The sequence below is a fragment of the Pongo pygmaeus genome, chromosome 9, assembly GCF_028885625.2.
Source record: "Pongo pygmaeus isolate AG05252 chromosome 9, NHGRI_mPonPyg2-v2.0_pri, whole genome shotgun sequence".
In the NCBI taxonomy this organism is placed as follows: Eukaryota; Metazoa; Chordata; class Mammalia; order Primates; family Hominidae; genus Pongo; species Pongo pygmaeus.
Window position 1 is genome coordinate 15,518,413 of NC_072382.2, and position 14,114 is coordinate 15,532,526.

Consider the following 14,114-nt stretch of genomic DNA (forward strand, 5'->3'; position numbering starts at 1 on the left):
TTCACTGCCCCATCTCACCCACCACACATTTGTTGATTTTTTTTTTTTTTTTTTTTGAGACAAGGGTCTCACTCTGTCACTGCAACATTCACCTCCCAGGTTCAAGTGATTGTCCCACCTCAGCCTCCCAAGTAGCTGGGACTACAGGCATGTGCCACCATGCCCAGCTAATTGTATTTTTTGGTGGAGATGGAGTGTCACCATGTTGGCCAGGCTGATCTCAAACTCCTGACCTCAAGTGATATACCTGCCTCGGCCTCCTAAAGCGCTGGGATTACAGGCATGAGCCACTGTCAATTTTTTTAAAATGTTACTGAGTTTTAATTTGCTGCAGGGTAGACCTTTCATGTGCATACAAGCATTTCTCTGTTATGGTTGACCTTTCCAAGTTGGTTCAAATGGCCAAAGGTAGCAGCCTATAGGGTGATGTTTGCATTGATATTTTCAGGGGATACTCAGAGAGGCCACGCCATGCCAAAAAACAGCATTCTGCTAAAATTGAAGGATGGGGTCAAAAAAATGCAAATTAAAACATTCAATCACCATTTTGTTTGTTTGTTTAAGTGAGCCAAGTTTTAATATTGTGTTTTGTTTTGGTTTGTTTTTTAATAATGATCCTCAGTGCGGGTGAAGTTGTGGGGAAAGGAGTAGTTGCAAGGTCCCTGGTGAGGAGATGAAAGGTTATGATTTTCTTCAAAAGTTGTCTAACAAAAATTTCCTGAAGTTTTTTTTTTTTTTTTTTTGGAGATGAAGTTTCACTCTTGTTGCCCAGGCTGGAATGCAATGGCGCAATCTCGGCTCACTGCAACCCCCACCTCCCGGGTTCAAGCGATTCTCCTGCTTCAGCCTCCTGAGTAGCTGGGATTACAGGCGCCCACCACCACACCTGGCTAATTTTTTTTTTTTTTGTATTTTTAGTAGAGACTGGGTTTTACCATGTTGGCCAGGCTATGGCCAGGCTGGTTGTAAACTCCTGACCTCGAGTGATCCACCCACCTCAGCCTCCCAAAGTGCTGGGATTATAGGCGTGAGCCACCATGCCCAGCCAAAGTTTTTGATATGGGGCACATAATCATATTTACAACTACCACTTAGAATCTTTCCTTCCCCCCATTTAATTCCTCATAGTAAATGATCCAATGTCATTTATATCTATCTGTCAAAAAATACAGGGCAGGGATAGCTATGTTGAAAGTGAGGTTGAATTGCGTCAGTACCTCTCAACATCCTCTGCAACATAGGACTTGTGCAGCGTTTTTCCTATGATCTGCACTGCAGTAGTGGTAGAACTAATAAAGGGTTAGCTAATATGATACACACTGCACATTCATATTTCATTCAATGCCCACAACTACTCTATGTGGGAAGAACAGTATTATTACCCCCATTTTACAGGTCAGGAAACCGAGGCTTTAAAGGGTTTATTATGTTACTCAGACACACACATATCCTATGAGTGGCTGAGCCAAGGTTGGAATCTATGTCTGTCTGAATTCAGACCCGCTCTTTTTTTTAAAAAAAAAAAAAAAAGCTATATTTTTCTACTTTTTTAAAAATGTCAAATAGTTTGGGGGTACAGGTGGTTTTTGGTTTCATGGATGAGTTCTTTAGCAGTGAATTCTGAGATTTTAGTGAACCCACATCACTCAAGCAGTGTGCACTGTGCCAAATATGTGGTCTTTTATCCTTCCCTTCCCCTCCCAACCTCCACCCCACCTCAGGTCTCCAAAGTCCATTATGTCACTCTGTATGTCTTTGAGTCCTCATAGTTCAGCTCCCACTTATAAGTGAAAACATACGGTCTTCGGTTTTCCATTCCTGAGTTACTTCACTGACGATAATGGCCTCTAGTTCCATCTGAGTTGCTACAAAAGACATTATTTCATTCCTTTTTACAGCTGAGTAGTATTCCATGGTGCATATGTACCATATTTTATTTATCCACTGGCTGGTCGATGGGCACTTTGCTTGGTTCCATATCTTTGCAATTGCAAATTGGGCTGCTGAAAACATGCGTGTGCATGTGCCTTTTTCATATAACGACTTCTTTTCCTCTGGGTAGATACCCAGTAGTGAGACTGCATGAATGAATGATAGATCTACTTTTAGTTTTATAAGGAATTGCCATACTGTTTTCCACAGTGTTTGTACTATTTTACATTCCCACCAGCAGTGTAAAAGTGTTCCCCTTTCACCACATCCATGCCAACATCTATTGGGTTTTTGCTTTTTGGTTTTGGGTTTTTTGTTTGTTTGTTTTTGAGACAGTCTCCCTCTGTGGCACAATCTTGGCTCACTGACACCTCTGACTCTTGGGCTCAAACAATCTCCCACCTCAGCCTCCCAAGTAGCTAGGACCACAGCTGCATGCCACCACACCTAGCTAATTTTTTAGATTTTTGGTAGAGACAGAGACAGAGTTTTACCATGTTGCCCATGCTGGTCTCAAACTCCTGGGCTCAAGTGATTTGCCTGCCTTGGCCTCCCAAAGTCTTGGGATTACAAATGTGAGCCACTGCACCCCGCCTACATCTATTGCTTTTTGACTTTTAATTATGGTCATTCTTGCAGGAGTAAGGTGGTGTCTCATCACGGTTTTATTTTGCATTTTCCTGATGACTTGTGATGTTGAGCATTTTTTCATATGTTTTTTGGCTGATCGTATATCTTCTTCTGAGAAATGTCTATTCATGTCCTTTGCCCACTTTTTGATGGGCTTATTTGTTTTTTTCTTGCTGATTTGTTCGAGTTCCTTATAGATTCTGGGTACTAGTCCTTTGTCAGATGCATAGTTTGCAAATATTTTTACCCACTCTGTAGCTTGTCTGTTTACTCTGCTGATTATTTCTTTTGCTGTGAAGAAGTTTTTAGTTTAATTACAGACCTGCTCTTTTAATTGTTTTTCTCTATTGCCTCAAACTCCATGTCTTGAAAATTAGCCAGCCTAATCATTTCTTTAAAAAAAAATAAGCAAGTAATAATAATAAGTAATGGATGTGTAGTATAACCTTGTCTCAGGAAAATGTGTGACTAATGTTAGGGCTTTTGAAATATTAAAATTACCTTGAAAAACCCTTAATAATCTTGAGGGCCATTTGAGATTTGGGATTCCAAAGGGGCAACCACTAAATGACCTCTAAAATTCCTCCTAATTCTATGATTTCATGAGAGACTTTGAAGAAGAAGAAGATGAAGAAGTAGCTCTAGATGATCTCTCATTTCTCCAAAGAATTTTGGAAGAAAAACCATCTCCCCAAATCTTTCTTTTTTTCTCTTGAGACAGAGTCTCATTCTGTCACCCAGGCTGGTGTGCAATGGTGCGATCTCGGCTCACTACAACCTCCAGCTTCCAGGTTCAAGCTATTCTTGTGTCTGAGCCTCCCAAGTAGCTGGGATTACAGGCATGTATCAACACGCCCAGCTAATTTTTTTTGTATTTTTTAGTAGAGATGGGGTTTTGCTGTTGGCCAGGCTGGTCTCAAACTCCTGTCCTCAAGTGATCTGCCCACGTCGGCCTCACAAAGTGCTGGGATTACAGGTGTGAGCCACCATGCCCAGACCTCCCCAGATGTTTTACATGAAGCATTAGTATCCACTAATTTTTGACAAATATTTATTGAGAGACTACTGTCAGGATCTGAATGATTCAATACGTAATACCCAGGTGGATAATGGATTAAAAGTCCTATTTTAAATGTGTTAAATGTGAGATACTTATTCGTGACCCAATAGAGATATCAGGCAGATAAGTGCCTGGATAAGTTTGGAGTTCAGGGGCAAGGTTACCCTGGCTTGAGATACACCATTTGAGAGTTATCAGCATACTTAAAGCCAAACAACTAAGTACTAACACTACAAAAATATATCAGTAGAAAACAGGACCTAGGACCAAAACTCAGCTTGTGTGGAAGTTAGGGAAATAGAAGTGGCAAAGCAAATTAAGGACTATCAGACAGGATTAAAATTAGGATGACAATATGCTAATAATCCTGATCTGATCACTATATATTATATGTATTGAAGCATATTATGTACCCTATGAATGGGTACAATTTTTATTTGTCAATTAAAAAAGAAAAGAAAAATTTGAAGGAAATTGTTTCCCAGAAACAAAGATAGTAGAAAATGTTGTGGAATAGGGCAAAAAAGAATAATGTGCATGTGGAAATTTTTTTAATGATTTCTAGATAAGTAAAGTGAAAACAATAATTTTTCTTTCCCCCAACTGACCTCATCATTGAACTCATGAAGAAGTTATTAAAAGACCATCCCTAGGGAAGATGCACCCATAGAATAATCCTGATGCAATGTTAACTCTTAGACTACATTTATTCATGTTGATTTTTGCTTTCCAAGCGACCTCAGTCATCTCAGGGGACCAGCAATGACTTGTTAGGCAGGTTAGTTATGATGTCATTATTTGATGATAATTTCAAGTCTGAATACCACTACAACTTTAAAGGTAAGTTCCAGGCTACAGAGGTGTGATAAGTAAAGCCCAGATGTTATCTTGTACAAACAGGAAAGAAGAAAGATGGAGTATAAACCAAGAGTTAATCTGAAAGGATTCTGGTCTGGTTTAAGAGGCATCTTAACATAGTGCCCTGAATCAGTGAGATATGTGATCTAGCAGTGGTCAGCATGCCAGCCCAGGGATCCTCTGAGGACAGGTAAGACCTTGAGGCAGGCCCTTGGGGTCCTCAGTGTTTAGCAAAGGATCCCAGTAAATCTGCAATGGGTTGTAGTCCACTTGAGCTCAGCAAATGCTCAGAATCTCCTCCCAGACTCCAGATTTTAGAATGTTAGAAAAATCGCTTGTCGGCCAGGCGTGGTGGCTCACGCCTGTAATCCCAGCACTTTGGAAGGTCAAGGCGGGTGGATCATGAGGTCAGGAGTTCAAGACTAGCCTGGCCAACATGGTGAAACCCTGTCTCTACTAAAAATACAAAAATTAGCCGGATGTGGTGGCGCGCGCCTATAGTCCCAGCTACTCAGGAGGCTGGGGCAGGAGAATCACTTGAACCTGGGAAGCAGAGGTTGCAGTGAGCCAAGATCGTGCCATTGCACTCCAGCCTGGGTGACAGAGCGAGACTCCACCTCAAAAAAAAAAAAAAAAAAAGAAAAATCGCTTGTCAATTACTAAGCTAGGAACAAAAGCTAAGTGTGGAGCTTTACACAGAAAGAGTCAAAGTCTAGTTCCTACTGAGAACCGGTATTTTATACAGATGACTTATGGGAAATTCAAGAATACATACTGTGAAATCCATGCTCCTCGAACTGATGAAAGGCAAAGAGAAAGGTCTGTTTACAATGATCAAGGGATCCTATTCTAGACCAGATTAAATGAGCTCAACACTAACCAGTCCTGAAATGCAGAGATGTATGTACTGTCAAGGAGTTTTCTACTTTTTAAAAAATATCCATCATTTCAATCTCAAATTTAAAGATATTGAAAATGTAGAAAATACTTCTGTTATAAAAGGAATTACTAGAAGTTTCCTTCACATAGGAGGCCCCTTATGCATTAAAAAGTAATTGTAATTACATGCCATTCTTCAAATGGCATTATTGTAAAAAGAGAGATGTCTGTGTTCCCCTAGCATGTTGTCATTTTATGACAGCAGTTCCCTGAATTTGACTTGTATTATATGTGTATGTATATATATATACACACACACGTACACACATGTATACGTATATCTTTTCTTTTCTTTTTTTGAGAAGGAGTCTCACTCTGTCACTCAGGCTGAAGTGCAGTGGCACAGTCTCAGCTCACTGCAACCTCCAACTCCTAGGTTCAAGAATTCTGCCTCAGCCTCCCACGTAGCTAGGATTACAGGTGTGCACCACCATTCCCAGCTAATTTTTTTGTATTTTTAGTAGAGACGGGGTTTTCCCATGTTGGACAGACTGGTCTCCAACTCCTGACCTCAGGTGATCTGCCTGCCTCAGCCTCCCAAAGTACTGGGATTACAGGCATGAGTCACTGAGCCCAGCCCTATATTTTGTTTTTTGGAGACAAGGTCTTGCTCTGTCATCCAGGCTGCAGTTCAGTGACACAAAAACGGCTCACTGCAGCCTCGACCTCCTGGGTTCAAGAGATCCTCCTGCCTCAACCTCCAGAGTAGTTGGGACCACAAGCACATGCCATCACACCCGGCTGATTTTTTTAATTTCATGTAGAGATGAGGTCTCACTATGTTGCCCAGGCAGGTCTCAAACTCCTGGCTTCAAGCAATCCTCCAGCCTTGGACTCCCAAAGTGCTGGGATTACAGGTATGAGCCATCATACCTGGCCTGACTTGCATTATTTTTATTACTATCTCTTTCATTCAATTTTAAGCATTAACATCTTCACTCATTTTATACACTTCTTTCTCTTTTCCCAGAAACCAGAACTATGCCTTATATAGAGCAGGGACTTAATACTGTTTGTAAAAGGGATTTCTTTAAAACAATATTGTTGATTAAATGAGTAAGTAGTGAGACAGGAAGAAAATCAGGAGCAAAAAGGAAAGAAAGAGACTATAAATTAAAGTGCTGAGCACTGCCTCTGCAATGATCTGAGGAATTCCTGTGGCACATCACTTTACAGCAATAGAGTTTGTTGAAAATGGATAACTAGAATTAAATAATTTTGTCCCTCTAAGGCACCTATCATTCAGCCTTGCACATACTGCATTGCTCAGTGATGTACAGTTTGTTTTAATGATAGAAACAGACCTGCTTTCAGATCGACCTAGGAATCAAGTCCTACTCTGCCATTTACTAGCTGGGCAAGTTAATTAAACCCTTAAGCCTCAATTTCTGCATCTCAAAAAAAATGTAAACAATAAAGATACCTATTGCACAGGAATAGGTATCTTTTTTTGAGAACTTGTCTCAAAAAAAAAAAGAGTGTCTTCTAAGGACAAAATGTCTTTTGTTTGAGTACATCTGATGTTGGAACATTTTATTTGAATAGGTACCAATATATCTGAAGGTCCACTTTAAATGAACTGATGCCTGTAAAATAATTAGCACAGTGCACAGATCCTGGAGTACTGAGCCTGCTTTTGCAGTGCACAGCACCCAATAAATGTTAGCCATTATTATTGCAGTAGGAGTACAATAGACTTTGTTGAATGTCTGGATGTTTCATATAATATACTCCCAGTTCACTTACAAAAGTATCACATTTGACCATGTAAAATTGCCTATATGCTGCCATTGGTGTTTTCTCTCTTTATTTTCCCCCAAATCATATGCTACCATTGTTGATTTTCAAAAACAAATTTCATATGATCCAACACATTAAACTATTTTGGCTCTCTTTCGAGATGCTGCTGCCAAAAAAATACTCATATGAATTTCTTCCAGAAAGTACTCATGAGAATATCATCAGACGTATAGAAAATGTTATTCAAGGATATCTTCTGTCTGGGCACAGTGGCTCATGCCTGTAATCCCAGCACTTTGGGAGGCCGAGACAGGAGGATTGCCTGAGTCCAGGAGTTTGAGACCAGCCTGGACCACATGGCAAAGCCCCTATCTCTAGAAAAATTTTAAAAATTAGCCAAGCATGGTGGCATGCACCTGTGGTCCCACCTACTCGAGAGGCTGAGGCAGGAGAATTGCTTAAGCCCAGGAGGTAGAGGCTGCAGTGAGCCATATTTGCACCGCTGCATTCCAGTTTGAGTGACAGAGAGAGAACTTGTCTCAAGAAAAAAGTGTCTTCTAAGGACAGAATATGTCTTTTGTTTGAGTACATCTGATGTTGGAACATTTTATTTGAATAGGTACCAATATATCTTCCCTGACTCTGCTATAGCCATGTAAGTATCTTTAGAAGCCACAAATACCTATGTTACGAGCTGGGCTTTTGCCCTGTGAATTATGGTTATAACTTTGTTCTTCCTTCTCTGCTCATCCCACAATTAAAATCTCCAAGTTAAGATTTTATTTTCCTCTCAGGTGAGTCCAAATTTGTGCTAATAGCTATATCATGTAGTTCAATTCAGCCATAAAGATATACCTAAACTCAATACATTTTTATAAACTATCTTTTCTTTCTTTTTTCTTTCTTTCTTTTTCTTTCTTTCTTTCTTTTGTGTTTCCTTATTTATATAAACTACCTTTTAACAATAACTAGTTTATAAGTAGATTAAAGAGTTGTCATTCTTCACCCTACTAAAAGAGAGATTCTGAAGAATAAGGTAACATAGGAGACTAGGAGTTGAGCCAGATGTAATATGAAATCTCTTCCAGAAAATATTAGATAGACCTGCCAGGTGTTCTACCCACTCAACATTTTTTTCAGTCTTAGGATAGATAATGAATAAAGGAATCAAATAATCTGTATACTTTATTGAGCAGGTAATACATGCAGGCATTCTACTAGGTTCTTTCACGGATATTGTTTCATGGGCATGCACCTCACAACAACATTGTAAAGTAGTGAGGTGCTATTCTGAGCAAATGGGATCTTAGAGAGAGCAAGTGACCTAGCAAGATCACAAAACTAATAAGTGACAAACTGAAATTTGAATACACATCATTTAATTTCAACATAGCCTACTTTCCCGGAGACATCATTTCCCCCAAATTATATGATTTTTAAAATATATTCATTCCCCTAAAATTTGGTTGTATGACCAAACAGGCAATTATATAGACTTAGTTAAACAGCCACTCAAACTGAAGTTCCCAGCAACCTACCTTTTCTCCCTGTGATTAAATATCATCTGCACATCTAAATTGAGTGAAACTGACAAGGAGTGGCAGGGGTACAAAGGTGTTGCAAACCAAGCCAGAATAAGCAAAAATCTGGCTGACAGTCTTGACCCTTGACTCCATAAAGTAGATGGCATTTCATTTATCTTTGGGTCCCCTAGAGTACTTTGTACATTTAAATGATGAATTAAAAATTGACCCCCTTGTGCAATCTTGGACAAGTCAAGCAGTCTCTTTGGAAAAGATGGACCCAGGTGACCTAGCAGAGCTCTGACTCTGTGAGCATCTGTGACCTTCTGGGGCCACTAGTCAACTTGTATAGGGATTACATGAAGGACAAAGAACTTGTGGAGCCATGTTCTCAGCTGCATGACGGTAAGATGATAAGCTATTTTTCTGAAGACTAGCTGTCTCCTGGGAGTTCTTCTCTGGGCCTTACCTATTTAGAAGAAGTTGGCTAGTACTTTAGTTGTTTTCTTTGCCATAATAAGAGAGGAGCTATTCCAAGTCAAGATTTGAGACTTGGGGACTTTGGGAAATTGTATTTTCAATTGAGTAATAGCCAATCTATGGTCTAAATTAACATCTAAGGCTTTTTAACCTAAGTACTCTAATTAGCATGAGAGACAATGTACATTTTTAAGAACTTTGTGATCAGCCACAAGAAAGAAATTTCTTCAAAATGTTATGTTTTTACTCCCCTAAATTCATGCAAATCTTCCCACTACCCTATGTTATCTCCACGTTTGTTTTGATAGGAAATCACTCTCCAAAATTTTTCAAGTTAAAATAGACCTTTTAAAAAAACTGCCATATTGATCCTGGAACTTCACTTTCTCTCAAAACACAGCTTTGTACCCTCTAGATTCTAGAATGTACACAGTCTAGTTTAAAAAGCAAGCATGGATCCAAATAGCTGCTACCACCTGTCCAGATTTATGTAAAGAATGAAGTCAGCAAAGCATGCAGCTATTTGTTTCCATGATGCCCAACATTTGATTCAATATTTTAGCATCACATGGATGAATGTGAGCATGCTGGGCCATCTTTTGAAAGTTGTGTCTAGTTGTCTTCTTTGCAATAAAAAAATGCACTTCATATTATTCTAAGGTTGATATCGCCTCTAAATAGAGCCTAACTTACATCTATACCTTGTCACAATGGCAACAGCAACAATAACAAGCATCTCTTGTTTTTCCAATAAATTTTACCATAGACCAAGAAAACAAGATACTTTTTTTTTTTTTTTTTAAATGGAGAGGAGGTTCTTAAAAACTACCTGGGGTAGGGTGGAAGGGAAGGCCATAATATGATGAGTAGAAAACTTTTTAATAAAGAAATTAAGGGCTAAGCACAGTGGCTCACGCCTGTAATCCCAGCACTTTGGGAGGCGAGGTGGGTGGACCACTTGAGGTCAGGAGTTCGAGACCAGCCTGGCCAACATGGTGAAACCCCATCTCTACTAAAAATACACAAATTAGCTGGGTGTGGTGGCGAACACCTGTAATCCCAGCTACTCGGGAGGCTGAGGCAGGAGAACCACTTGAGCCTAGGAGGCGGAGGTTGCAGTGAGCAGAGATTGTGCCTCTGCAATCCAGCCTGGGTGACAGAGTGAGACTCCAAAAAAAAAAAAAAAAAAGAAGGAAAGAAAGAAAGGAAAGGGAATGAAAAAGGAAAAAAGAAAAAAGAAAAGAAATGAAATGAAATTAAGAGATTGGCTAGACCAATATTATAATGGATATTTTAGTGCTTGAATTTCTTATACAGCATTCTGGATTTCACAGTATTTCTCCAGATTCGATTTTCCCTACTCTTTTCTAAACCTTGTGATACAATAATGCCAATGCAGACCCTGCGCTGCATTGAGACACAAGTGCTTTGAGGAGATTAGGTTGATTTATGCCCAGGAGATAGGATGGACTTCCTGAGTCTAAGGAGATTAAGAAGAACAAAAACAGAAGGCACCTCTGGAACTTTTTATTTCTGGTGTCCTAATGAATTGAGTAATTCATTTTGTTTTGACTGTGTAGGCTTGGTTCAGCCCTACGTAGGTACTGTCCTGGTCTGGGGACTAGACTCTTAGCCCCCAGAAGACAGTCACTTAAAACTGCAGGCAGGCACCTATGAAAACTCTTGGGACATCACACAGGACTTCAGGTCGTGGGTCACAGAGGATTCTACTCTCTCTTTGTCCCCATTCCCTCTCTTGTGAAGAAATGAATCAAACCACCCTCCCTCTATCTCCACCCAAAACATCACAGTTTTTAGCCAAACATTTTCCCTCTGCTCCTTAGAAGAGAAAGAAGGGAAGTTCTTTTTGCTGCATTGCCTGGGGCAGCACTTACTAGACAGCCATAGTAATCATGTATTGTAATTATTATTGTAATTATGTCTCTCAAGTCTGGAAATACTATAATCCAACATTTTCAGTCCTAGATCTTAGGTACTCTTTTTCCAGTAGACCATCTAGAGTTCTGAATTGTAATCAATTAATAGCAAACTTACTTAGGAGATATAAAGTATGGAGGGAGAAAGTAGGGTATAAACTAAGGTTAAGCAAACAAGCTCTATAATCAAACAAACTGTTCAAACCGTGACTTTTCCACTTTCTAGCTATGTGAATTCAGAAAATGTTAAAATTTCTTTAAGCCTATGTGTCTTCATCTGTTAAAAAGGGATGATGATAGTACCCCCCGATTAACATGGTTTTATAGATTAAGTGGGCAAATGCATAATAGAGCACTTTTCACCATGCCTTGCGCTTATTATGAAAGAAATGATTATCTGTCATAAGACAGAGGTCCAGCCCCCATCCTTGGGGAACATAAAATGTAATTGGGTCAGGACATATAGATACAGTAAAAGACAGCTTGGTAGCACTAAACTCATAATACTGAGCAACATAAAACGTCAGAGAAAGGAAAGAGAGTGACCTAGGGAGATTTCATAAAAGAACAACATATCCTAGAATTTGAAAATTGGGTACGATTTGGATTAAGCAAAAGAGAGGAGACAGTATTTATAGTTGGAAGGAGAATGGAAGTATATGAAGCAGGAAGGAGAATCTGAACAAGAGGCCAATGAGTAGACCATGTGGTCTCTAACAGGGATATTTAAGCGCCATAGCAGGATTAGTCTAAAAAAAGTCAGCTCCAAGAGAGACTGGAATAATTGGCAGAAGACTGTGAAGGTCAACATTTAAGCAATAGGAAGGCACTGAAATTTTCTAAGCATATAAGCAACATGATAATAGAGAGCAGGATGGATTACAGAGGGAGGAGAAGGGAGATGGGAGAATAGATAGTTATCACAAGAATCCTCATGGAAGATAACAATGGAGAAAGCTGATTAAGGAAATGGGAAAGGACCAAAGCAACAGATAGGGGAGACTCTTTGAAAGATGAACTATCAGTGTGTAGGGACATATAGGATAAAAGAAAAATGTAAATCAAAGTCTCTAGGTTTTGAGATATATTACAGAGTTTATGATTCAATTTCATAATACGCCAGCAACACAATTCTCTTTAAATTATGGCATACATCTGCCTATACAATCCTAAAATTTTTTATTTATTGTCTTATATAATTAATCAATACCCTATTTTATCCATTTTGTAACTTTGAACTTTAAATTTGCTTTATTCATTAATTTGTTCAGCAAATGCTTCTTGGAAACCCTATACAGTAGGCACTGTGCTAGGTACTGGAATTAAAATAAAGATCATCAGGTCAGGCGTGGTGGCTTACACCTGTAATCCTAGCATTTTGGGAGGCAGAGGCTGGCGGATCACCTGAGGTCAGGAGTTCGAGACCAGCCTGGCCAACACAGTGAAACCCCATCTTTACTAAAAATACAAAAATTAGCCAGGCATGGTGGCAGGCACCTGTAATCCCAGCTACTCAGGAGGCTGAGGCATGAGAATCACTTGAATCCAGGAGGCAGAGGTTGCAGTGAGCCAAGATTGCGCCACTGCACTCCAGCTTGTGTGACAGAGCAAGACTCCATCTCAAAAAATAAAATAAAATAAAAAAGATAATCAAAGTCCCTGCCACTGAGGATTTTTCAGTCTTTGGTACTTGGGAGGTGGGAGAGGAAAGATGAGGAGGTGGCAAATGTATAAATTATAATGCTATATAATCTGCTATAAAATGAAAACATGTACAGAGATGCCTTGAGGCCCATGTCATCTTTCCTCTTAGGTCCAATACTCTACTCATGAAAGGAATAAACAAAACTGAAAAGATGCAGTTTTTCTTTCGTCCATTCTCACCTGACCCTGAGGTCCAGATGCTGATTTTTGTGGCCTTCCTGATGATGTATCTGACCAGCCTCAGTGGAAATGCTACAATTGCAGTCATTGTTCAGATCAATCATTCCCTCCACACCCCCATGTACTTTTTCCTGGCTAACTTGGCAGTTCTAGAAATCTTCTATACATCTTCTATCGCCCCATTGGCCTTGGCAAACCTCCTTTCAATGGGCAAAACTCCTGTTTCCATCACGGGATGTGGCACCCAAATGTTTTTCTTTGTCTTCTTGGGCGGGGCTGATTGCGTCCTGCTGGCAGTCATGGCTTATGACCGGTTTATAGCAATCTGTCACCCGCTGCGATACAGGCTCATCATGAGCTGGTCCTTGTGTATGGAGCTCCTGGTAGGCTCCGTGGTGCTGGGGTTCCTGTTGTCACTGCCACTTACCATTTTAATCTTCCATCTCCCATTCTGCCACAACGATGAGATCTACCACTTCTACTGCAACATGCCTGCAGTCATGCACCTGGCTTGTGCAGACACACGTGTTCACAAGACTACTCTGTATATCATCAGCTTCATCGTCCTTAGCATCCCCCTCTCATTGATCTCCATCTCGTATGTCTTCATCGTGGTAGCCATTTTACGGATCCGGTCAGCAGAAGGGCGCCAGCGAGCCTACTCTACCTGCTCTTCTCACATCTTAGTGGTCCTCCTGCAGTATGGCTGCACCAGCTTTATATACTTGTCCCCCAGTTCCAGTTACTCTCCTGAGATGGGCCGGGTGGTATCTGTGGCCTACACATTTATCACTCCCATTTTAAACCCCTTGATCTATAGTTTGAGGAACAAGGAACTGAAAGATGCCCTAAGGAAAGCATTGAGAAAATTCTAGGTAGGATGATCCTATGATTTACTTAAATTGGGACACTTTTGAGAGTGAAATGGGATGCTACTAATAATTTTGCTGAAAGGACATGCATAGGCGGGTGTGTGGCTCACGCCTACAATCCCAGCACTTTGGGAGGCCAAGGCAGGCAGATCACTTGAGGTTGGGAGTTCGAGACCAGCCTCACCAACATGGAGAAACCCATCGCTACTAAAAATACAAAGTTAGCTGGGTGTGGTGGCGCATGCCTGTAACCCCAGCT

The 14,114-nt window shown here is 40.2% G+C and overlaps 1 protein-coding gene across 1 annotated transcript; it reads left to right on the plus strand.

The window, feature by feature from the left end:
- Positions 1–12,928: 12,928 nt before the first annotated feature.
- Positions 12,929–13,858, plus strand: LOC129009013 (olfactory receptor 10V1). Its single transcript, XM_054441664.2, has one exon. It carries the CDS (start codon positions 12,929–12,931, stop codon positions 13,856–13,858), a length of 930 nt encoding a protein of 309 aa, XP_054297639.1.
- Positions 13,859–14,114: the final 256 nt, after the last annotated feature.

What these genes read in the sequence shown, in the direction of transcription:
- LOC129009013 (XM_054441664.2), top strand. Translation starts at nt 12,929, where the DNA reads ATGAAAGGAATAAACAAAACTGAAAAGATGCAGTTTTTCTTTCGTCCA.